At 34.6% G+C, this 27,687-nt stretch overlaps 1 protein-coding gene across 1 annotated transcript in view; it reads left to right on the forward strand.

Annotated features, from left to right (window-relative positions):
* The window catches only part of SLC13A1 (solute carrier family 13 member 1), an 83,306-nt gene extending 69,824 nt beyond the window's left edge, over window positions 1-13,482 (forward strand). Inside the window, exons 9-13 of the mRNA XM_044679028.1 lie at window positions 1,030-1,136; window positions 3,843-3,952; window positions 6,840-7,001; window positions 10,919-11,056; window positions 13,061-13,482. Of these exons, the coding sequence (XP_044534963.1) occupies window positions 1,030-1,136; window positions 3,843-3,952; window positions 6,840-7,001; window positions 10,919-11,056; window positions 13,061-13,198 (655 nt within the window). The 3' untranslated portion in view covers window positions 13,199-13,482. The remainder of the gene's footprint in view (window positions 1-1,029; window positions 1,137-3,842; window positions 3,953-6,839; window positions 7,002-10,918; window positions 11,057-13,060) is intronic.
* Window positions 13,483-27,687: the final 14,205 nt, after the last annotated feature.

Below are 27,687 nucleotides of genomic sequence, written 5' to 3' on the forward strand. Positions count from 1 at the left end.
GTGAGGTGGGAGAAGAGATCAGAACCCAAAGTTACAACTAGTTTCAGCTCAAAGCACAAGCACAACATTTTAACGCCATTATTTACCCTTTTCACACTCCTACAAATCTAGAGACAAGCTTCCAAAGGCTAGATTCTATATCAATTATTACTTCACTTTCCTTTTCATATCCAGCTATTTTTCCTCAAACGCGAGCACTGAAATACAACATTTATACTCTCACATCATGGTCCTAATTCACCGAATCAATACATACTCAGTGGAATAGCAAACAAACCTAAGGGATGCATTTTTCTAGTGTTAAGCCACACATCACTGGATCACCAAAATATTGATAGTTTTTAAATAGACAAGGAACTTGGGGACATCTCTAAGAGCAAAAGGAAGATGCCTCCCCCCAGACACCTTCTGTATATCTTATACTGACTATACACGGTGACTTCCACAGAAACCAACACCATTATCCACATTGACATAGGACTCCAGAATCTATCTATCTATCTATCTAGTAATTATATATATATATATATATATATATATAGCAATTATATATGTAGTAATTATATGTGTGTGTGGAGAGAGAGATGTTGGATCTCTCTCTCTCTCTCTCTATATATGTATATATATATATATAAAATTTGGGACCAGTACAGACCATTGATTTCATCCAGGCAGGGAACTTTCAGTGTATAAACTCCCTTTTCTGCTGTAGGCTGGCTATTTGTCTTATACTGGGAATTTAAAAGATGTGTTCTTGGTAGTACAGCTACAATGCATCAGAAGCAAAGCTTAAATCCAGTGTGTTCCTTATTCAAACAAATATTGGTACACTAACATTAAGCAGTAGTTCTGAGATTTGGGGGCCCAACTTATATGCAAATGATTCCTAGAAGATTAATTTTTATGACAGCTTTCATGAAGTAAGTCTCATATAGCCTTACGATTACTTATGGGATAATTCATTTGGTATATGATTCCTGTGAAATTAAGATGTTGTGTTTGATGAATACATTTATCACTTTCTTTTAGGTATTCGGGCTTTGCTACAGATTCAACTGTTGCCTTAACCATAGGCAGCCTTTTCTTCTTGATTCCAGCCAAGAAATTGACTAAAATTTCACCTACTGGAGAAATCAGCTGAGTATTATTTAAAATTCTAGATTATATCAGTATCATGTTTGTGGGTAATCTAATCTCTCTTTCTAAAAAGAATAAAAATGGGTAGGTGAAACAGCTGCAGACACACATAGGTAACGTGTATATAGGTGTACCTCTATGCATATGTACACACATATATAGGTACAGAGTTAGAGATGTATAGCTATGAACAATAGGAACTAAGGAAAATGTTGAAATACTAAAAATCAAAAGGTTTATAGAAGAGAAATATGGGAGTCTAGGGAGAAAAGGGTATTGTGTCTTTTGTACAAATTAGAGAGTAATATATGTATATATAAATATGCATATACAATATACATGCATGTTTACATTCATATATATGTGTATGCACATACCTATATATACATATTCGTCTTTAGTATAACATGTTGACACAAACACAAATATTGCTCAAATATTTTTAGTTTTTTCATTCCTTTCTTTTCATACCAGCCATTTCTACCAATCAATTCTCCTCTCCCTCCTGCTTCCTGACCACCAAACACATCAAACTCCCCTTTGTACCAAAGAACAGTTAAGTCAAATCAACATCCAAGGTAGCTGCATCTGACAGTATTCAACATTCTAAAACAATAGTCCCCAACCTCTCTCTTGAAGGGAAGGGATACATTTCACCATCTCTTATCTGAAACCAAGACTAATTACAATTACTCAGAATTCAGTTCCTTTTTAAAAAAGATGGTCATTGCACATATATTTTAATATTCTAGTCCTCCAAATAAGTAGTTACTTGGCTGCCACAGGTTGCCAAAAAGTGCACATTTGGTACCCTGGTTAAGTGATCAGGTGTCAAGTGATAGACTACAGGGCTACTATAAAGAGGAGGATCTTCAGAGGAGATGGAAACCTCAGGTTAGAGGCACCTCCACTGGCAGCAGAGTTCAAAAGCATTTTGATATTTATCATCCTCATGGTGGCCAGCAAGTCATGCTTATTCACAGTGATCAGAGTATTTATTGGAATTATGGATGAAGAAGCAATGGAGATCTAGTATTAAGTGGAGGTGTCAGGGAAGAACAGACCTTCTGAGGTCAAAACTATAAAAATTTCATTCATCTAGTCCTATGTTGGATGATTGGGAAAGAGTAGATGTGCTATTTTTAGTTTAGTACTTCTTACTTAGATCCCCTGTTCAGCATCAATTCACCAAAGAGAAGTTCTAATTCACCCTGTGTAGCATGTAGTTTTGGAGTTAATTTTTTGGAGCAAGGGTTCCCAATCAAGTTGATGGAACCACCAAAATTTACCACCCTGTCTCCTTTCCCAGGCCTGCAAACTTTCCCTGTGTGGTCAAAGGTTACCAAAGTGGCACCTTTCTCACCAGCAATGAGGTGAATGCTCAGAGAGTGCCGACAAGGAGGATATGCTTCCTGACAGAGTTCACTACATTTGTATTTGCAGAGCCCCTCCAATATAACTTCTTACTATTCAGACACTTTGGGAAATCTTAAAACCATTTCTCAACTCTGATCTCATGTCCGTTTTGCCCTTCTTTTCTGAGCAAGAATCATTTTGGGAAATGAAAATATCTTCCATGGGGAATCCTTATGTAGGTGATTGATTATATTAGGCTCACAGTCACCCCCCCCCACACACACACACACACAATCAGGATCATCATTATTCAGGTTGCAGGGAAACAAATGTCCTGTCATCTTCAGTCTAGGGTGAGATCCTTCATAGAAATTCTTGAGGTTCATGTTTCTTATAGAGGAAGGGACCTTTCAGACTTTGAAAGAGACTACATCCATGGACAGTAGGAACACTGTGTAAAAATAGTTAATAAGATTCTAATGGGAGACTTTTAGTGAATGGGAACTTGCTTGCTCCCAATTGAGCACATTCCAGTTGTTGGATAGATCCAACTTTTATTCATTTTTCCCCTAAATATTGAGCTAAGTTCTGCCTCTGCAGCACCTGACCTCTTGCTCCTAGTTCTTCCTCTTGAGGAGAAACAAAATTAATCTAAAGTTTATTCAGATACTTAGCTAATACAATGTCCCTTTTAGTCTTTGTTGTCATTATTTTCCAGTCATGTCCAACTCTTAATGCCCTGGGCACTGTGCTGAGCTCTGGAGCTAAAAGAGAAAAACAAAAACAAAAAATAGTTCTATCTTGAAGGAGCTTCCATTTGAATAGGGAAGACTGCCTGTATATCAGTAGATATAGACAAAATACATGGAGAGTAGAACCTTAGATACAGATGTTAGCTCTTAAATATTTCTGTATCAGAGCTCTTAGGACAAGTGAGACATCCTCAGCTAGGGCATTTTGCTTAGATTTCCTATTGGAATGTTGCATAGCAAACTCCGCAGTGTAGTTTTGGAATTTCATTATGCATGGCAATGTTAGATTTCTTCAGGAATAATATTCAAGAGATTTTTTTCCTCAAAAGTTACATCATTTTCACCTTTTAGGATATAGCTTCCTAATTAAGCATAGTTTAATGCAAAATTCACAAAATCCAAGCCTTTCCCCACTCTAGAAATACAAATCCTCTTTTCTCCTTCAGTATTCTTCTGTAATAGAAGAGGAATTTTCCATATTTGTTGCCCTTAAGCTCAATTTCAGTGTTGAAAACAAAACAGGTTACCTTTAAGTATCATGTCTTATGGTTGTTGTTGAAACAATACTTGAAGTTCAAATTCTTTTTTTCTTTCTAGCTGCTTTTGATTACTCTCCGCTGATCACTTGGAAAGAATTCCAGTCATTCATGCCCTGGGACATAGCTATTCTCGTGGGTGGTGGGTTTGCCCTGGCTGATGGCTGTGAGGTAATAAACTCAGTTTATTAAGAAGATTTTTATTATTTATTATATTATGGTATTTATTATTATAATTATATTATATAATTCTATATAAACATAATTATAAATTACATTATATTTATTATTGAGAAGATTCTGGCTAATTGTGCCTGCCCCCAAGAAAGAAAGTACAAAGAAAGACTCAATTTTTTCTCCACATTCAAGGTCATTCTGTCATTTTCATGATATAGATTTCAATGGCCACATACCTGATAGAAAACAGAAATGAGAGCAGAGTTCAAGGACTCTTTCAAGGACAGCTTGCAAGCATAACACATTTATTTTTCAGTGTTCTGGCTTTACAAAAGGAAATAATGCAGTCAAGATTAAGTCTCACTCTATGAAATAATATTAGTATAGTGAAAGGATAGGAAAAAATACTCAGTTCACAGGAAAATAAGATATATAAAGGGCCTTTTTCCTGAGAGTTTGTCTTCAAAATAGGAAGCTTTCACTGATCACAAAGAAAACCCTTCAACAGAATGAATAAAATGTGTGCCATAATGATGGAATTCATTTGATATAGCCAAGTTTAAAATGGTATTACTTATATATTGGGTATAAATTAAAACCCACTAAAAATATTGACTTTCTCTTATTCAAGACTCAGGGTAATCAATAAGGAGCCCACATGGTTTGGGCCCTTACATTGTCTACCTTGCTCAGTTTAGAAGAACTTAGGTAATAAGGTCCTAGCATAACAGATTTAGAGTGAGGTGCCTTAGATTCCATCTTGTCTAACACCCTCAATTTATAGACATCCAGAGAAGTGACTTGCTTAAAGTCACACAAATGGCAAATAATAGTCCTTTCCTCACCATACTAAGTTGGCTTTCAGTTTCCTAAAAATGGACAACTTTGGGGGAATTCTGAAGCACTGGACTGAATTTCCTTTTTGATTCAAGTCTATGATTCTTTAAAGTTCCTCAGAACTTTTTCATACTTTGGGTTCATTGTTTTTAAATGTCAGAATGCACTGGGAAAGGTTTTGGATTATATGTCAAAGCTAGAAAATTTTGGGAAGGTAATTCTGGTCAAATTGCCCTCCTCTTCCCCAACATACTCCCCTTCTAAAACTTAATTATCCAGGGAGGCCTTACCTTTGTTTTAATGTTACTTTATAGCTTCTCTACAGTGTAATTGGATGTTGAACACTAAGGAAGGAAAATTTCTACTAGCATAGACATTAGAAATGTAGCTTTATAGTTTTCACTAAGAAGCAATTTGCTTCTGGGTATCAGTTCGCAATGTCCTCATATTTGGATTCTGAAATTCCTAAAAATTTCTCTGCATCTGAGTGTGTCATTGAAATTGCCTGTACCTCAGTTTCCTCATTTATGAAACTAGACTAGATAGCCTCTAGTTGTTCTTCCCAGCTACCAATATATCACCCTAAATTGATGTAGTGAACTTCCTTCACTTTTCAAACAATTGAGATGAGTCTGGTTCAAATTTATCCTAGGCATACAAGCTGTTTTTTTTTTACCTAGACCTAGAACATTCAGTCTGGAGGAACCCTAAGAGGTTCTGGTTCTTGAGTTTTACCATCTCTTTTAGCCAGACTTAGAGATTATAGTTTGGTATACCAAGACAGAACCAAGCTTACACATGTTTCTGTAATAGCTTTCTTATCAATACCTAGACAAAAGTTAGGAAGCTCAAGCCCCAAGATTTGAAGGAAATTTATGACCTTTTAAAAGAAATTGAGATTCTTGCAGTTTCGGAGAGAAACTTTCAAATTATAGTCATGTCTCTATCTTCACAGTTCTGAGAAACATATATAGGCACTCTTCAGTACTTATTACTACTATATGGCTTTTAAAATTTAATGTTTTTTTTAACCCTAAACTTCTGTGTATTGGCTCATAGGTGGAAGAGTGGTAAGGGTGGGCAATGGGGGTCAAGTGACTTGCCCAGGGTCACACAGCTGGGAAGTGTCTGAGGCCAAATTTGAACCTAGAACCTCCAGTCTCTAGGCCTGGCTCTCAATCCACTGAGCTACCCAGCTGCCCCTGAAATTTAGTTTTTACCTAATCTTTTATAATCTGGGATAGCTTCCAAAATTTCCTTCCATAAACTGCTTCCATCTTACCCTTTTACCACCTCCTTAAACTGACTTCTTTTAAAAATAAACAAAGAAATCAGACCTCCTAGAACAGTGATGGTGAACCTATGGCATGGCTTCCAAAGATGGCATGTGCTCTCTGTGGGCACATGACAACCCTACCCCCCACTCCAGAGTTTGTTACTAGAAAGAAAGAGGGACTAGGGTAGAGATGCTCCCCTCGCTCTCTCCACCATGCTTAATGACATTTTTTCACACCCTTTGCCCCTCTATCCAGTAGCCCAATGGGAGTACACAGGGATAAGGTGGGTGTCTCCCAGGTGGCAGAACTGAAGGGGAACCGAGAGCTCAGGCCACTCCCCTCCCACCTCTACACTTGTTAAAGACATTCCTCACTTCACCAACCCCTCTGCCCAATAGCCCAATGGGAGAGATTTCTCTCCCCATGTGGGGTAAAAAAGGGGGTTTGGGGAGTGGGGTGCGGCACTTAGTCTCCAGGGTGGGTGGGCATGACACTCCTCCTCTAAAACGTTCACTATCACTGTCCTATAACCTACTGGGAAAGTCAGAGTTAGAGTCAATGAATCCTCCTTTTCCCCCCTCCCAAAGGGTTAAACTACAGAAAACTTTGATGATTCGACAGACCTAGATGCTTTAAAGGATTACTACAGGATAGGCAAAACCATCTTGAGAGAGTGATTTCTCCAGCAAAGCATTGCACATAAAGTCATCAAGAAGAATTCTTAATAAGTAATAAGTATTAACAATATAATTTTATTTGTTTTGTAGTATTCAGGACTGTCTAAATGGATTGGTCAACAACTAACACCTCTGGGTTCATTACCAGTTTGGTCAATCATCCTTATATCTTCTTTGCTTGTCACTTCTTTAACAGAGGTAGCTAGCAATCCAGCTACCATCACCCTTCTCCTACCTATACTAGCACCTTTGGTGAGTATTTGGTTTACTTTGACTTTGTCAGAGAAAATATTATAAGCAAATCAAGTAGCCATTGCTACTGGAACGAGGGGGCCAGTCTGTTCTCCTATGCTGCCATTTATCATTCCTGATGTTTTTAGACAAAAATATCCTTCGCTAGCTAATATATATCTATATCTATATGCTATGTAAGGATTGAAAAAATTATGTTTTATGCTAATATGAGAATTCTAAAGTAATATTGTGTTCGCTGATTTAAAGATATTATAACTTGAGTCAAAATTGACTTTTGGTAGCTTTATTTGCAAAGAGATAGAAGGAGTGAAAATGGAAAAGGTAGCTAAAGAGACAGGTTTTAACAAGCCTATTAGTCCTTCTCCAGTGAAGTGAGGTTCAGCCCCCACAGGGACTTCCCCACATCCACTGGTGTCTTCAGCTAGAGTTCCACCACTCAGCCTCCTCCAAAGCCAAAGCAGGGATCTCTGGAACCAATCTCTCCAAAAGCCAGTAAAGGAAGGTCAGCTAGTCACCCACCCAAGATAAACTCCAAAGGAGATGACCAAAGGCCAAGTCGTAGGCAAAGTCCTCAAACACTAAAGTCCAAAGGAAAAGATACAGGAGCAATCCTCCAAGAAGCAGTCCAAGAGCCAAAGTCCAAGGTCTAAGGTCCCCTTTGATAGGAAGTTCAGGACTTTTTATAGTCCTTTTTCCATGTCACTTCCTGTCCCTTCCTCTACTTTAGGGGAACCAAATGCAGTCTTTCAATTTGCCTAGCATTGCCCAGGGGCAGGGCAGTGGCCTCTAGAGTTGTCACCCACTTTAGTAAGTGACTCTCTTACTTAGTGTTAAGTAGAGATGTTTAAATTTTTGATTGATTAATTTAAAAATTGCTGATTGATAGACAAAGAAAGTTTGATTCACTCTTCACAGCTATATATGTATATGTGTGTGTGTGTGTGTGACTGTGTGTATATCTATAGATGTAGATATAGATATAGATATGCTATAAATAGTATGATAATAGTCTTACAATATTAGAACCATATGAGAATGTAAGTCCCTTGAAGGCAGGTAATTCTTAATTTTTGTATGAATACTCAGTGCTTACCTCAGAGGTTAGTATGTGCTAAGTCTTTTATAAATGCTTTTTCTTTTGTTCTTTCACTGGTACATTCATTCATTCATTCATTCATATTATGGGACTGTTGTGATATTCATAGGTAATTAAAGTGATCTTTAGTAAAGGTAGTATTCCTTATTCTTTATAATATGCATTAAATTATTGTTATATATTTATTAAATTATAAGCATGTCATTTCATAAGTACATAACATAATATATCTAATGCTCTGATATTCCCTCATTGCATACCATTATTTTCATGCTCTCATGAGAAAAGTGGGAATTATGGAAAACATCTCATTTTTAGTTCTGTTGCTAAAATAAAAAAATCTCTATTCATCTTCTAGGTTTCTCACACCCTTTTATCAGAGTATAAAAGTTTCATAGCCATCAGTGACCAGGTTAAATGGAATTTATTTTAATTTATTATTTTTAAGACCTTACCTTCCACCTTAGAATCAATACTATGTATTGGTCCCAAGGCATACGAGAAGTAATGACTAGGCAATGGGGGTTAAGTGACTTGCCCAGGGCCACACAGGTAAGAAGTTTCTGAGGCCAGATTTGAACCAAGGACCTCCTGTCTCTAGGCCTGGCTCCCAATCCACTGAGCAAAGCACATGCCCCACTTATTTGGAATTTCCTTCTAACACTAACTTCTCTCATTCAAATGCACATTGATCCATGTTAATTTTTTCTCCCTTCCTTCTTCCCTGAAGGAAAATATAAAGTGATTGGCTTATGACTGTAAGAAGCATATATTTTAAGGTTAGTACCTTTGGTTCAGGGAAAACAGTGCAGTTTTCTGGTCTTCCAGAGAAGATACTAGGGAGGAAAGGAAGATGAAAAAAAAATCTCGAGGAAGAAAGGCATAGAAAGGAAAGGTGAATGAAAGAAAAAGAGATGAGATACTTTCTTGCCCTTACTCATTCTTTCCCCAACACAGGCAAGTAGCTAGATACAACTTTTTTCATTTGACCTTTTGTCTGGCACAAAGTGCACTCAATTTCATGTGAAACATGTTTCCTTCTTAGTGGAACAAGTGAGTTACAGTAAAAAGAGCAAACCGTATATGGAGATTCTTCTATCTCTAGTTGTGAAAAATTGATTGGTATTCTTAAAACTGTCAACCAGTGTCTGTAAGCTGTCATGTTACTATGTCAAATTGGGGGGAAAGGAAAAAAATTATGTGGGTAAAATAGTTTTGCGGGTTTTTTCTCAAACTTGGATCAGAGAATTATGTGGGTGACAAAATAACATGAGTAAATATATTACTATGGCAATTCTTCTGCAGTCAGTCAGTGGTTTATGAACATTTTACTTACAAACAAATTGTCCTTAAAAAGGAAGAAAGTCATGGTCTGGAACCCTCACCAGAATTGGTCAGGAATCCCTGTCATTTGTGACCCAATTTAATTGAATTGGTGCCTGGACACCTCTACTTTCCTCTTTCTCCCTATTACCAGGCTGCTTCGATGACAGGTGTAATTAAAAAATAATCAGAGTTAGAAGTTCAAGCCCACGTTATACAGATGAGGAAAGTAGAACTCAGAAAGGTTGTAACTTCCTTTGTCTTTTTGTTCTTGTGATCTTATTTAACCATTGAATATTTTTGACATAGAAAAAAATTTGTTAATAATAATTCAGGTCTAGTTACCTTTGAAATATTAGTATTATATATATTTAAGGTAAATTATGAGTTAGATTTTTTAGAGAGAAAGGTATGTGCACTGAACCAAATGACCATTAATTGATACTGTTTCTCAAGGAAATTATAGTCAGAATTTGAAAGGAATGATTGACAATTTGGGGGGAATACACCCTGTTTATGTTTAAAGTGACCTCAAATTTGGTTTCTGATTTTAAATAGTCTTTAATTAAAGTGGTACATTGAATAAACTACTGGGCATGGAATTAAGAAGACTCATCTTCCTGAGTTCAAATCTGGCCTCAGGCACTTATAAGTTTTATGTTTATTAAATCATATAAACATGATTTAATTAATGTATAATGCAATATATTTAATATTGAATTGTCTGTTATTCCATCATTGCATACCCTTATTTTCATGCCCACCACAAGAAAAGAGGAAATTATGGCTTTTAGTTTTGTTGCTTAAGTAAGAAATCTTTACTCATTTTTCAGGTTTCTCAAAAAATTTTATCAGACTATAAAAGTTTTCTAACAATTAGTAACCAGGTTAATTGGAATTTAGATCTAACACTAACATCTTGTGAGACCCTAGGCATGACCCTATTTGCCTCAGTTTCCTTATCTATAAAATGAGTTGGGGAAGGAGATAGGAAATCATTCCAGTATCTTTAACAAGAAAATGCCAAATGGTTTCATGAAGAAGAGGGCATGATGGAATAACACAACTTTGTTATGATATTAAAGATCAAAACAGACATTACTATATTGTCTCATCAAGGGGGAATAATTGCGTAATGGGTTTTTTTTGTTTGTTTTGTTTTGTTTTTGGAGTGACAAAGGGTAGTGCATGTCCTATGTTCAGTAGCCCATTGTCTGAAAAAAAATTGAAAACAACTTACTTTTCTAGGAAAAGACAAAAACTAAGCAAAATATGATGGAAAATGATTTTGGCATTGGCTAACATCTTACTGAGAGAGGAAGGGACCATTTCTACAGATTAAATCTTTTTTTCTCTCTTTTAAAGCTGTAACTGTCAAATGTACATTCATTATCTTATCAATAGATATTGTGATGAATTTATTCATTGTAGTTTTTGCTTCATTATTTTGCCTCAGAAATGTCCTTTACATCCTTTCATTTTTCTCATTCAATAGGCTGAAGCTATTCATGTGAACCCACTTTATATTTTGATCCCTTGTACTCTCTGTACTTCATTTGCATTCCTCTTGCCAATGGCAAATCCACCCAATGCCATAGTCTTTTCCTATGGCCACTTGAAAGTCATGGACATGGTAAGTGATTAGATATAAGATCTCGACATGCATGTGGGATGATTCTGTTTTCTCTTTTTTATGGGGAAGGGAAATGTAATTCATATTCCATTATTGGCAGGTAAAATAACTAGAATGTTTAAAAATAGAGATGGCTTGAAGGAAGCTTATTTTATTGAGTTCTTAGACTTAAAGTTAAAAATTTAACATTTTCAATGATTTCATGAATTTAGAATCAAATTTATAGATTAGGTATTTAGAGATATGTGCCCTAAATGACTTATAGAAATATGGAATAACACTTAAGTTAAAAAGAATGGAGAGGGGGGCAGCTGGGTAGCTCAGTGGATTGAGAGCCAGGCCTAGAGACGGGAAGTCCTAGGTTCAAATCTGGCCTCAGACACTTCCCAGCTGTGTGACCCTGGGCAAGTCACTTGACCCCCATTGCCCACCCTTACCACTCTTCCACCCTTACCACTTCTTCTATGAGTCAATACACAGAAGTTAAGGGTTAAAAAAATTAAAAAAAAAGAATGGAGATCTTTTTTTAAAGAAAAGGAATCATACTGTTAATATATATTTTTATTAAGGACATACTGTACATACCTTCAGATATAGTAAATAAAATAAAGCATATGTTTCTTGTCTTGCATCTTATATTCTAAGAGTTGTGAAAGTGATCAGACACCTAGCCCAATCGCATTGAATTATTTTGAAGGAAATACATGAATATCAAGGGCAACTTTTGTAAAATTATAAAGACAAGATGGCCTAACATGAAAAAAAAAGTTTTGTATTTAAGAATACAAAAAACTTGCTAGTGGGTAACAAAGGAAATATGTATCTAATACATGTATAACCCAGTGGAATTGCTTGTTGCTTCCATGAGGAGAGAGAGGGAAAGGGAGGGATAAAATGGGAATCATATAACCATGGAAAAAACTTAAATTAATTTAAAAAAATTTAAAAAAGAAATATGTGTCTATATATCATAAATTGATGTACGGGCAAAAGAGTCATTATATCACTACATCAGAAATCAACAACAGTCTATTATTATCTATGGACCAGATCATGCTATCCCTTAGTTTGAATGGCTAAGGAGCTAAAAGTGATTTTTAAAAATATTTTAAAATTGCATTTTAAAATGTAATAACCAACCTTAGCTAAGAGAATGTAAAAAATGGGCTTCTACAGTAATTTGCTAGCCTTCATCTACATGAGCTATATGTGTATATATGCATGAATATATTTTAAAATAATCATTATATGTGAGAACATTTGAGAGGAATACAAGTAATAAATATTAGGCAAGATATAATAATAATAATAAATGACAATAATAATGATGAATAATATTAAGCATTAGTCACATTCCTACTATGTCTGGTTTGGGTTATCGAATAAATAATTTAGGGAAAATTTAAAGATGATGCTAAACTTATAAATTTTAATATGATTTTATAAAAAATCAATGAAATTGTTATCACTAAGCCTGAAAAAAAGAATATTAAAGCCTCATTTTCCCTTCAAATAACATTTATCAAACACTATAGAACCTAGTTATATCACAACTAATTATATTAAAGCTTTAGATAGATTATACCCTTAAATTGTGTCCAATGAAATATAATAACAAAAAGCCATAAAAAGCTGACAATGAATATGATTGTAAAAGGAAAATAACAATTTCCTAATGCAAATAGATGTTAAACATTTGAATGAGTTACCACTAGAGGTTGTAGAATTTCCTTCTTAAGATAGGAATGCCAATAAAGTCAATGATGACTTAAGCTATTTTCGAAGATAACCTTTTCACAGCACTTCCAACTCCATGATTGGATAGATTAGATAGAATATCCTGTATCACTGAAAGAAGAACCTCTCTTATTTACAGAATAGTGACTCATATTGCTCCTCGAAGCTGTGTGCAAGCTCAGTATAGAAATCCATAAAATGATATTAAAATCATCTTGTTGGTTTACTTTACAAGAAACTAACATTTTTATTTTATTTTTATTTAAGGTGAAAGCTGGTTTGGGCGTTAATATCATAGGTGTTGCTATAGTGATGCTTGCTGTCTTCACATGGGTGGTACCCATGTTTGATCTCCATACATACCCTAGTTGGGCTCCTGAAATTACTAATATTACATTGCCATGACCATTGACCAGAATGGAGTTTCTAATTGTTGTGTAGGACATTTTGAGAAACATTAAGAACACATCATAAAACTGGACAATAAATGGCTAAATTGAGGAATATTTGAGGCATCAAGACAAAGTGCAAGCCCTTCAAACTACAATTGTTTTCATAGGGCACATACCAGGTATTCCTTCATTTACAATTACTGTCAAGGAAGCATGTTGCAGTATTGTTCTTGGGTTCAAAAGTCCTGGGATGAAATCCTAACTAAAATTTTAGCTCCTATAACTCTGGACAAAGTATTTATTGTTGTTGTTGTTGTTGTTGTTGTTGTTGTTGTTGTTGTTGTTGTTGTTGTTGTTGTTGTTGTTGTTGTTGTTGCATTAGGCAGCACCCTAAGAGTTTTCTACTGAGAATTCCATGTTGATGGAGTTCCAATACTGATGCGAGGGAGAATTCCCTATGCTAGAGAAATCACAGATTACGTAAGTATACTTAAGTATCATGCTTACAGCAGGACCCACAACTCCATTGGGAGGAAGTCAATGCAGTTCTTTCAACATTATACTTAGCATCATCAAGCAACCTATGATTGACATTGAACTTGAGTTCAATTCCCTTATACAAAAGATTTAGATATCAGTCAACTTGCTTTATCCTCAGTTTGAGATTTTGTTTGACATTATGATTTGTATATGTATTTACTTGAGGCACAAAGGGTACCTAGAAACTTTGATATGTATGTACCTATATATTTAAATTTCTATATAATATTTGAAGTAAAAAATGTAAAAATGGAGTATAGTATTGATGCATCCTAATATAAAAATGGAATCCAGGAAACAGTGGGAATTCAATGCTGGTTTCTTTCTTCTCAAACATGGTTAATTAAGTTTAATGTAATCCATATCTTTAATCAGTGTTAAGGAGTACATTTTTCACATGTGTGAACAATAAGTCTTGCTATGATTTGAGACACTAGTATAACATATATACCAATGGAGGAAAAGCCAAAAAAAACCCAAATGCATCATGGGTAAAATCACCATTTCAAATTGCATTTATTTTTTGTCCCGTATATCCTCGATACTCATTTTTTTTGCAGATGGAAATACACAGAATTTAAGGTCTTGCAAGCTATACAGACCTAGGTATAAGTTCCAAAACTCATTAAAATAATAGCTACAATATTAACTAAGAAGGGAAAGCATAGCCTAGTAATTGTGAGAGAAAAAGGAATAAAGTTCAAGTGCAGTAGAGGAAAAATAGGTCAAGTGATATTTATGTAAAATGAGAAATGTAAGCAAAGGAAGTTCAAGAGGAAGGTCAAGAACTTCATTTGATGGCAAGATTGTAAAAGGGAAAAACATGATAATTAAGATAATGTTCATGGGAGGGAGTGAAAAGCAAAGCTACTCTAATACTATGAAGCCAAGTAGAGAAAGTTAAAAATAAAAAACCTGACCCTTATTTGGCCATTTAAATCTTTAGAGTACTTATTTAAAGCATTTTGTTAGGCTCAGTCTTATAAAAATAAAGATTACTACAGAATTACTGGTAAAATTACATGTGTGTGTGGGTATTTAATTGTAATAGTTAAAGAATATTTAAAATCTGCATTTTAAATATTTAGTATTTATCTCTGTGCATCTTATGTAAGGGTTATCAATGTATTCATGAAGAAATAAATCACTTTTTGCAAAATTTCTGAGTATATCAGTCTTCTGTACCTTCATGAAAACATTTCATAAAAACTCTAGTGAAACATTCATTTTACCACCCCTAAGAGTGTGGTAAACTCATTTATTTATGACCTATACTATTTATTATAATTCTGTCTTTTTTTCTAATCATTTCTTTTACTACTGCTGCATTATATGGCTTGATGCAGATGCCATTATGAGAAAATAAAAATAACTTTCCCAATTATAATAAGCAGTTTAGTTTTGCTCTCGAAAAATAATGCCAACTTTTCAGCTTGAACAATTTTTCTAAATTACTCCCAACTGCTACCAATACACACTACAGGGGAAAAAATTCCACTTTACCAAATACAATCAAGTGGTCCAGGGAATTGTCTTGCTAGATTTTAATACTTGCTGCATGCATCAGAAATGATTGGACAACTCATTTAACATATGTCCTACAGAACCAAGAGAACAATTTATGTAGTACAAATATTATAAAAACAATATTGAAAGACTTAAGAATTCTGATTTAATGCAATGAGCAACCATTTCAGAGGGCATGTGACCCACCTCCTAATAGATATGAGATGATCTTAGGATGCAGAATGTGGCAAACATTTATATACATTTCTGGGCATGGCCAATGCAGGAATTTGTACTGCTTGACTGAATTTTGTTACAAGGTTTTTAGTCCTTCTTACTTCCTTTTTTCCCTTTTCATTATTTTGTAATGGGTAATAGAGATAGGATGTCAAAAAATAGTTTGTTAATTGAAAAAATAAAAGTTTTTAAACATTCTATGTATAAGGATTAACAATTTTTTTTAAATTCTGGCATGTATATAGAATGGAAATTTAGGATGAAGTCCCTTACATATACCTAAGTGAAATTATCACCTCTCTTTTTACCTTTTATTGGTTTATTTTCCCAATTCATTTATTCTCATATTGAATTCAAAGAAAATCAAAAGATATGTTTTCATAATTTCTTATTAATTCCTAAAATTTCAGTATCTCACATTCGCTCTGAACATTTTAATTTATAACATACTTCATAATTCATAATAATTTTATTAAACTGGAAAAACTTTTTTGCCAACAAACTTTTGTTCATCTCTTAGTTTCTCCATCTATCTATCTATATATATATACACATACATACATATGAATATATTGACATGTATATTTACATATATATTCATATATCTGTATATATATACATATATATTTACACATATCAAGCTTCTCTTTGGGCTTGTTCTTCAAGGTTGTTAGTTAAGTGCATTTTTTACAATATAACAATTACAATAGTCATGAACAATTAAAGTCTATGAGTTGATTTCACAGCCCAAATCACCATTGGTCTTTATTACATATGCTGACTTCTCATTTCCGGATATACATCCCCATCATTTAGCTTTAACCAGGCCTTATTCTCTTTATAAAGTTTCTTCATAAGAATTAAAGCATTTCTTCGGAGGGAGGAGTTTTTTATTCTCTTTTAATCTGCACCTTAGATGTACTTCTTTCATATCAGGTATTAGTCTATTTCAAATGATAGTTAAACAGCCATTTTCTCAAGGTTTGATTTCACTTGCATTTTCAAGATAGAGTAACTATTTCTATATGGCAGAATCTATTCTATAACCATTTTAACAAGCAGAAAATTTTGGGGAATCTCCTTCACCAAAGCAGACTAAACCTCACAATGACCTAATAGATAAGCCCTGGGAAGTTACCTAAGATTGGTTGCATTTGGAAAGGTTGAATGACTTACTGAGGACTACCTAGCAAAGGATTACCAGAGACTGGATTTGAGCCCAGTTCTTCCTGACTCCAAGGCCAACACTTTTGTTATCTAAAGGATGCCCTAGCACATCTTGACATTTAAGTTTTCTTGTGTCCTTAACTCTTGAATCTCTTGTCCCCTTTTTCTTTTGTAGTATTTTATGTTCCTATCTTTCTACAGCCCAATTCTGAATTATCCCCACTATCTGCCTTCTCTGCTCCTACTGGTGTGCTGCTGAATTCTACTGGCACAAATCAGAAAACAACAGTGACCGGACCTACTAGAAATTAATGTAATCTAACTCAATTGAGGCTCACTTCTTACTTCTTTTCCTACCTAGTAAACTGATCACTGGCATCCATTTAAAAAATTTATCTTCTCTCTTCAAGTCAACCATGATGTTTCCTCTATTCCTCCTTCTTAGCAAAGGATCTCATCTCACACTTTACTGAGAAAATAAAGTCCATCTGACAAGACGTTCCCCTTTTCTCTCCATTTTTTCACTATGAGTATCCCCCTCTCTGCTAGATGATCCAATATCAAGCTATGCTGTAGCATTAAAATTTATATAAAAGAAAAAATGGGAAATAGTTTTAACTCCTAGTAATTGCTTTAATTTCATCTTTATTTTTGTTGATATATTCACCCTTTTCATATTTAATGCTAGCGATTTGGTTTTCTTCTATTTTTAAAAATAAGATTAATGAATGGTTTATCAATTTTGTTGATTTTTCATGAAACCAACTCAGATTTATTTATTCAATGGTTTTCTTACCTTAAATTTTATTGAACTCATCTTTAATTTTTAGGATTTCTAATTTGGTGTTTAGTTGAGGATTTTAAAATTGTTTTGTTTTTTAGTTTTTTAATTGCCTTCCTAATTTGCTGATCTTTTCCTTCTCTGCTTTATTAATATAAGCATTGAGAGATTGAGATTTTCCTCTAATTATTACTTTTGCTGTATCCCAAAGAATTTGGCATGTTGTCTCATTATTATCATTCTCTTTAATGAAATTGTATACTGTTTCAATAATTTGTTATTTAACCAACTCATTCTTTGAGGTTGTTATTTAGTCTCTGATTGGTTTTTACCTTTTGTTTCCATAGTTCCTTATTGTATATAATTTTTGTTGTATTGTGGTCTAAAAAGGAAACATTTAATATTTCTGCACTTCTACATTTAACTATGATATTTTGATGCCCTCATACATGGTCAATTTTTGCAAAGGTCATGTACCACTAAGAAGAAAATATACCTTTTTCTGTTTCCATTCAATTCTCTCTATCTATTTTATTTAACTCATCTAATATTATATTCATCTCCTTAATTTCATTCTTATTTGCTTTCCTTAGATTTATCTAATTTAGAGAGAGGAAAATTTAATTCCCCAACTATTATTGTTTTAATATATATTTTCCATCTGTAATATTTAATTTTTCTATTAAAATTTTGGATGCTATAATACTTGGCACATATAAAAATTTATTTATCTCTGGACCTTTTAATTTAATATAGTTTTTCTGTTTATCTCTCTTGATTCTATCTATTTTAGCTTTAACTTTGTTATAAATCATTACTGTTACCCCAGCTCTCTTTGTATCAACTGAGGTATAGTATATTTTCTTCCATTTCTTTGTTTTTACTTTCTGTGTGTCTCATTTAAAATTTTTATAAATAATATATTCTTTGGTTTTGTTTTTTGATCTATTCTGTTATCTATTTTTGTTTTATAAGTGAATTTATTCCATTCATATTTAACATCATAATTATGAGTTGTGTATTTCCCTCTGTTCTGTTCTTCTCCAAGTTATCTCATCAGCTCTTACGGGTTCAATTATTGTATCCATACTCATGACTCCTTAGTCTAAATATCTAGTCCTTGTGCTATAATAGAAAGAGCACTGAAATTGGAGTCTGATGATCTGGTTTGAAACTCAGTTCTGGAACCTACTATCTCTGTAACCCTCAGAAAGACACTTAACATCTCTGTTAATCAGAATTTCATTTACGAAATGAAGCAGTTTAAAGAGATGACTGCTAAGGTTCTTTCCAGATCTGAATCTATGATCCTATGATTTCTCTCCTGATTTCCAATCCCACATTACCACCAATGTCTTTTAGACATCTCTAACTGGACATCCCATAGACATTTCAAACTCAACATCACCCAAACATATTTCATTATCTTCTCCGCCACACACATGAGTTTCCTAAATTCCCCATTTCTCTTGAAGATACTACCAGTTTTCCAAGTTGGCGACCTAGAAGTCATCCTCAACTCTTTACTCTTCCTCATCCTTTTATATAATCTGTTCCTAAGTCCTACCGATTCTTACTCCACATCTTCTATATCTGTTCTCTTCTTTAGTAGTATTTTGGATAGAGTGCTGGGACTAGAATTGGAAATACATAGGTTCAAAACTAGCCTCAAAACAGATACATAAGTGTGTGACCCTTGAAAAGTCTGTCTCAGCTGCCTTAAGTATAAAATGGGGATAATAATAGCATTTTTCTCTCCAGGTTCTTGTGATGATCAGATGAGATAATATTTATAAAGTACTTATCACAGTGCCACGCACATAGTAGAAATCTAAGAAATGCTTGTTCCCCACCCTTCTTTCTGCTCACATAGCCATAACCCAAGTTCAGCCCCTTTTTACTTTTTACCTAAACTACTGCAATAACTTATTTAGACTCCCTACATCTAACCTTTCCCCTCTCCCAAACCGCCTTCCATACAATTGCCAAAGTGATATTCCTAAAAGACAGATCTAAATATGTTACTTTAAGAAGCTATACTGGTTTCTTATTGGCTCTAGGAAAATATAGATTCTTCTGCTTGGAATTTATAGCCCTTCTCAATCACTTCTAGATTATTACCTGTCTCTTACCTTCTTTCTTAAAAAAATTTGATTGTTGCATTAAAATACCTAGACTATTTACACATTGTAGCCATTTGTGAATGCTATATTCCAGACAAACTAACTCATTTTTTATTCCCTTTACATGAAAATCTATGTCCTTCTTCCTTGACTTTGCATAAGCCATCCTCCATACTTGGAATGTTCTACCTCCTCACTTCTTTCCTATAAAATCCATAGCTTCTTTTAAAATGATTTAGTCAATGTAAAATATATAGGAATTTTTTCTGCCAAGACAAACACAGGAATTATATAAACACAACTACAAAACACTTTTACACAATTAAAACTAGATCTAAATAATTAGAAAAAACATTAATTGTTCATGGGTAGGATGAACTAATATAATAAAAAAATGACAATCCTACCCAAATTAACTTACTTCTTCAATGTCATACCTGTCAAACTACCAAGAAAAATTTTATAAATTTAGAAAAAATTATAACAAAGTTCATCTGGAATAACAAAAGATCAAGAATGGCAAAGGAAATAATGAAAAAAATGTGAAGGACGGGGGACTAGCAGTGCCAGATCTTAAACTGTACTATAAAATAAGGGTCATCAAAACAACATGGTACTGGCTAAGAAACAGAAGGTTCGATCAATGGTATAGACGAGGGATGAATGACCTCAGCAAGATATTGTTCAATAAATCCAAAGATCCCAGCTTTTGGGACAAGAACTCACTCTTTGACAAAAACTTCTGGGAAAATTGGAAAACAGTATGAGAAAAATCCAGTTTAGATCAACATCTCATACCCTATACTAAGATAAATTCAAAATGGCTAAATTACTTAAATATAAAAAGTGAAATCACAAATAAATTAGGTGAACATAGACAAATATACTTGTCAGATCTGTGGGAAAAGAAGGAATTTAAGACCAAGCAAGAGATGGAAAACATTGGGAGCAACTCAGTAGCTCCCAATTGAGAGCCAGGCCTAGAGACAGGAGGTCCTAGGTTGAAATCTGGCCTCAGACACTTCCCAGCTGTGTGACCCTGGGCGAATCACTTGACTCCCATTGCTTAGCCCTTACCACTCTTCTGCCTTGGAGCCAATACACAGTATTGACTCTAATATGGAAGGCAGGGTTTTTTAAAAAAAGAGATGGAAAACATTACATAATGTAAAATGAATGATTTTGATTATATCAAATTAAAAAGCTTTTGTATGAAACAAAAACAATGCAACCAAAATTAGAAGGAAAGTAACAAACTGGGAGAACATTTTTATAACAAAAATCTCTGACAAAAGGTTAGTTTTCCAAATATATAAAGAACTAAGTAAAATTTATGAATAATCAAACCATTCCCCAGTTACCAAATGGTCAAGGCAAATGAATAGGCAGTTTTCACATGAAGAAATCAAAAATATCAATAAGCACATTAAAAAGTGTTCTAAATCCCTCTTGATTAGAGAAAAGAAAATAAATACAGCCCTGAGGTACCACCTCATACCTAGCACATTGGCCAATATAGTAGCAAAAGAAAATGATAAATGTTGGAGGGAATATGGCAAAATTGGGACACTAATATATTGATGGTGGAGTTCTGAATTAATCCAAACATTTTGGAGGGCAATTTGGAATTATGCTCAAAGGACTTTAAAAGAATGCATGTCTTTTGATCCAGCCATACCACAGTTGGGTTTGTACTCCAAAGAGATAATAAGGAAAAATACTTGTACAAAAATATTTATAGCCACATTCTTTGTGGTGGCAAAATTTGGAAAATGAGGTGGTGTCTCTCTATTGGGGAATGACTGATCAAATTGTGGCATCTGATGGTGATGAAATGCTATTGTGCTGAAAAGAATGATGAACTGGAGGATATCTTGTGGCACAATCAAATATAATAGACTTTTCTACTAGCAGCAATGCAATGATCCAGGACAATCCTAAGGGACTTGGGAGAAAGAATGCTATCCACATTCAGAGAAAGAACTGTTGGAGTAGAAATGCAAAAGAAAAATATATGATCAATCACATGGTTCTGATGAGGATATGATTGGGGTTTGGGCGTTAAAAGATTACTCTATTGCAAATACTAATAATATAGAAATAGGTTTTGAACAATGATATGTGTATAACCCAGTGGAATTGTTTGTCAGCTCCAGGAGTGGGGAGGGAAGAGAGGTGGGAAAAACCATGAATCATGTAACCATGGAAAAATATTCTAAATAAATAAATTTAAATTAAAAATAAATATTAAAAGTGATTCAGTCAGATCAACAATGACCAACTGTAATTCCAGAGAACTCATGATGAAACATGGTACCCTCATCCAGAGAGAGAGAGGTGTTAGACTCAGACCGTCAATTGAGGCTTATTGTTTTTGTTTGTTTTATTAATTTTTTTGGATATGTCTAATGTAGAAAATTGATTTGATTAATTATACATGTTTGGAATAGGCTTTGTATTTTCTCACTTTCTCACAGGGGCTTGGGTGGGGGCGGGTATGCAGGAGGGAAAAATTCAGACCTGAAAATAAAATAAAATTGAATTAAAAAAATTGTTTGGGTGTTACTTCTTTTAAGAGACATCTCTAGATTCCACTCATTAGTCCTCTCCAAGACACTTCCTTATCTGAAATTGCATTATATTTACTTTGTATTTGTGTGTCATAAGCCACACTATCTCTCCCTCACCTCACCCTCCATCAATAAAATATAATCTCTATTAGTCCAGGAATGTTGTATTCACAATGCTTAACATGAAGTTCTGATAACCTTGTTCATGTAATTCATCTTCTTGTGGAGGGTGGGAAGAAATTGCCCATCTCTTCATAAGCTGCTAGGATTTGGTGTTTTCATCAATTTCCTGAGGCAAGAAAATATGACATTGTTTTGAGAATCTGACTGAACCATAAAAGGAGCTAGGAAAGGAGAAGAGAGGAACCACTGAGAGCCTTAAACATAGAACAAATACTTGTGGAAATGAATGAAATAAAAAAAAACCTTATACTGAACTTTCTGGAGGTGTCATGTTTAGTACTCCATGTTCAAACCCACACTTGGTCAGGACCTAACTTTGACTTTCCTGGGGCACTCCTAAACAAAAGCCTCTGTCCTCCTACTCAGGGATAAATGGTGGCTTTTATTTTAGCTTGACAGTTACTTACAGGTAAGCTTTGTCACTCTAAATACTTGTATCTCTTTTGTGATCACTTCTAGTCTAGATAATAGAAGCAATTTCACTAAGTGCTTACTCACTGTGTATCTGTGCCTGAACTTGCAGGCTCCATCAGAATATTCTCATCATTTGCCCAATCTTCTTCTCCAAATCTTAGCATCTCAAGATGCTAAGAAATCATCCCCTCTCTGCCCCCGCACCTTTCAAATCTGTTTGTTGACTTTCACCTTAAAAACTGTCTAATGTGCTGATCTCTCCTTCAGCTGTGTGGGAGGTTGAGGAAGAAAGTATACCTTCTGCGACATCTGTCTACTCATGAGGGTCTGATAACCTTGTTCATATAATTCGTCCTTTTGGGCAGGGTGGGAGGAAATTGCCCAGAAGTGCATAAACTGCTGGGATTTGGAGTTTAAATAAATTTTCTAAAGCAAAGGAATATGATGACATTTTGAGACTGTGGCTGGACCAGGAAAGGACCAGGGGAAAGAGAAGAAAGGAAACACTGATAGGAGAGAGAGTAGTACTCAGAGCCTCCCTCCAGCACCCCAGGAGCGCAAAGCTTAGGAGAGTGAAGCTAAAAGGGAACTAACAAAGCCCATGAAATAAGATCTGATGTAGCAGTTTTAACTGCAGCCAGAAATATAGTTTCTCTCTTTCCAGACCACAAGGAAATAAAGGCAAAACCAGAAGGGAAAGTCAGAGGTATAAAGTACTCCAATTAATTGTGTCTAATCACTTACTAAACTATTGCTATTCCCCGCTATATGTGACTGGTGCCCATTTCCCAGTGAATGTCTTTATTCTGTTATAAATTGTGGTTTATGGAACTAATTTTAGTCCTCATGCACTCCTGTGCCTCAACCAACCATGCAGTAGGATTTTCTTGCCTCAAGAGATGAAGAAAAACTTGAAATCTCAGAAAATCTATGAAAATATAGGCCACTCTTCCCCTGCCTAAAGAATATTAACCAAATGACTCCACAATTCTGGATTCTCACTTCGCCTTGCTCCCACTTTTTCAAATCAGAAGTAAAAATAGTTTATTGCCATGAAGCTGAGGAAGCCTATGAAATTTTTATCCAAAGACACAGGGTAAAATGTGAACATGATATAACAAATTTTAAAATAGCTATCATTTATATAAAACTTGATTCTCACAACAGCCCCATGCAGTAGGTGCAATTATTATACACATTTTACAGATGAGGAAACTGAGGGTGTCAAGGGGCTTGTCCTGGGTCACAAAATTAAAAAGGGTTTAGGATAAGATTTGAATTTAGTCTTTCTGACACCAAATTCAGTTCTCTAAATATTATGGCACATTGAATGCCGAACTCAAAGCATGAGTGACAGTGAAAATCCCGTTTAGGGCCTCTAGCCACTTTTCTGATAAAGCAACAGATGTCCCTCTAACACATTATTCAAACTTTAAATGCTTTCCTTTCTTCTCTACAGTTATATGTTCCCTCAATTCCTAAAAAGGGGATATAATTGCTTTCGTGTTGGCGTTTCTCAGTTTGTCTCCTAGATATATAGCCCAAGCAAATTGAGACAACAAATCTATCATCATTAGAATTTACTCACAACTACTATGCTGCTTAGAACAGAGCCAAGACCCTAATTTTGTCTGCTACATGAATATCAAAAAGGATTTTTTCCTTTGGGTTTCTATAAAGTTTCTTTCCTAAATGTTTTATAACTTTTAAAATTGGTACCCTGAGCAGGATGATGCAATATATGTAGCAATCCAGAATGTTTCCAGTCTCAAACATTCTGATTTTTCTGAAGCATCTGAACAAATAAAAATACATCATTCTCAGCTATCAGATTTCCTGTGAATTATAATGAGCTCCAAACTCAGTATTTTCTTTTTAATTTTATTTAATTGATTAATTAAGAAAAATTTTCCCTGTTTTCATGATTCATGTTCTTTCTCTCTTCTCCTCCCAACTCCTTCCCATAGCCAACACGCAATTCTACTGGATTTTACATGTGTCATTGATCAAGACCTATTTCCATATTATTGATATTTGTACTATGATGATCATTTAGAGCCTTCATCCCCATCATATCCCTATGGATCCATGTGATCAAGCAGTTGTTTTTCTTCTGTGTTTCTACTCTCACAGTTCTTTCTCTGGATGTGGATAGCATTCTTTCTCATAAGTGCCTCAGAATTGTCCTGGATTATTGCATTGCTACTAGTAGAGAAGTCTTTTACATTCAGTTGTGCCACAGTATATCCATCTCTGTGTATATGGTTCTCCTGGTTCTGCTCCTTTCACTCTGCATCAATTCCTGGAGGTCTTTCCATGCCACATGGAATTCCTTCAGTTCATTATTCCTTTGAGCACAATAGTATTCCTTCACCAGCAGATACCACAATTTGTTTAGCCATTCCCCGATTGAAGGGCATCCCCTCATTTTCCAATTTTTTGCCACCATAAAGAGCACGACTATAAATATTTTTGTACAAGTCTTTTTCTTTGTTATCTCTTTGGGGATATAAACCAAGCAGTGCTATGGCTGGATCAAAGGACAGGCAGTCTTTTAAAGCCCTTTGGGCATAGTTCCAAATTGCTATACAGAATGGTTGGATCATTTAACAACTCCACCAGCAATGCATTAATATCCCAATTTTGCCACATCCCTTCCAACATTTATTATTTTCCTTTACCTGTCATGTTAGCCAGTCTACTAGGTGTGAAGTGGTACCTCAGACAAACTCAGTATTTTCTTGAAAAATCAGGAGAGTAGGACATTTAATTAGTACTTTCCCTAACATATTCTGAGATTATATGCATATGTTGTCTTAAGTAATCTGAAATGTCATAGGATCACATATTTAGCTCTAGAGGAAGACTTAGAGGTCATTTCATCTATTCATCCTCATTTAATAGTTCCACTATATTTTGTCTGGAGTACTACATAGGGGTGTGGACATTACTTTTCAAGAAAGAGGTGTGCTTCAAGAGAAGCCTGGTGAATAGGAAAGAAGATTCAAAAATAATATTACTATTAGCTGAAGGAATGAGAGAGAGATTTGTTTGGAGAAGAAAAGAAAGGGGATATTTAAAGAGTCATAATTTGGAAGAAGGATTAGTTGTGTTCTATGAACCCAGAAGGGCAAAAAAAGGAAACAATAGGTATAAACTGCAGAGCTTTCAGTTTACTGTGATGACAACCTTTCTAATAATCAGAGCTTTCCAAAAATTGAATGGTTTGTCTCAGGACATATATAATTCTTTATTAGAGATATTAATGTAGATGTTAGATGATCATTCTTTGAAAGTTCTGTAGAATTCTTGATCAAGTATGGTTTGTAATAAATAGTGCTTCCAATACTTAGATTCATAATTCTGTGACATCACCAGAGAGAAATTAGTCAGTATTCCTAAGGATTTCAAGTTTCAGGCAAAAGGACTGAAAACTTTAGGGGTGCAGTTGGTGTTTACAGAACTATTGCCAATTGAACACAGGTCATGCAGTAATGAGAAGATTTAAGAGATGAACAGCTGGCTAAAGTGATATTTAGATTTTTTGAACCACAACTTAAAATATGGTGATCAAAGATTATTGACCATTAGTGAAATACACATTAAAATGACTAGAAAAGTAATATCTACTTGTGGTTTTCAGAATTTAATGAAAGCACTATTAAACTTAAAAGGGAGGTAGAGAGGGAAGAAAAAAAAAACTATCCATAAGGTCCCATCAAGATTGGTGCCACAGAGAGCAGGAGGTAGAATGCAGAAAGAATTGATGGAAAGGATCATTAACTCAGAGATAATATTCCAGGTCAAAAGAGTTCCAGGAGTTTGCTGAACCTTCTAAATGAACTGGTGCTGCCAGGGAGAGTTAAAGCAATATAAAGGGGTATATATTAAAATCATATTGGGGAATGAAGTGGATCAAAGAAAATATAGTATTTGTTGGTTTTTTGGCTTGAGGATAGATAGGTTGATGATAATAGATGGTGAAAAGAGAGGTGAACTACTTTATTCCCATTTTGCTTCTTCACTTCACCCTCTTCTAAGGACAATGGTCCTTGGTTTCGGAAGTATAGAACAGAAGTAGTTAGCAGGGAGAGGAAAGGCAAAAATAGTTATATAGGATATACTTTCTTTCCTCTATGTATATAATTCACAAAGTCTAGATGAATTGGGTCAACCTATGGTTGCTGAGCTGCTCTTGGTAAGCATTAAAAGGCTACATAGAAATATTATAGGATTGGAGAAAGGCAAATATTTTCCTAATTTTTGAAAAGAAATGAGTGAGTTTTGGGAATAGGATCAAGTCTCTCAAATAAGGAAATAAATTTGACTTGAATTCCTGGCAAATCCTAGAAGACCTTATTAATGGAGGGTTTGTGAGCAGTAATGACAAAGCTCTAGAAAGGTTTCATCAAGTAGAGGTGATACCAACTTTTTTTCCTTTTTTTCTTTTTAACAGGGTAACCCTAGGCAAGACAATTAATGTCTCAATGTTGTCAAACAAATATTATGAATTGGAAGGAAGTTTCTGATCTCAATTAGTAGAGGAAGTTTTCCTCACTGAGAGTCTATCAACTGAAAGAAAAAAAAAAACAGGTCCAGATCAAAACAAATGAGCAAAAAGAAACTAGATTGGTATATTTGGGTTAATGAACTAACTATAAAGAGTTCATTAAGATTTTAGCAAGTACTTGGCATGCTTTTATGTTATCTTTGTAGACAAGATGGAAAGATATGAGTTGGGTAATAATAATCTTTGGTGGATTCCAAGTTGTTTTAAGGACCAGATCTAAAGGATAGGCATTAATGGTTCAGTGATGACTTGGCTTGGAGGGAAACTCTAGAAGATAGTCCCAGCTATCTGTTGGGTCTGTGCTCTTCAATAATTTTATCAGTGACTTGGATGAAACCATAGATGGCACATTTGTCTAATTTGAAACTGATATACAATGACAGTCAACATATAAAAGGATTTAGTCAGGTT

The sequence above is a fragment of the Gracilinanus agilis genome, chromosome 5 (assembly GCF_016433145.1).
Source record: "Gracilinanus agilis isolate LMUSP501 chromosome 5, AgileGrace, whole genome shotgun sequence".
Lineage (NCBI taxonomy): Eukaryota > Metazoa > Chordata > Mammalia > Didelphimorphia > Didelphidae > Gracilinanus > Gracilinanus agilis.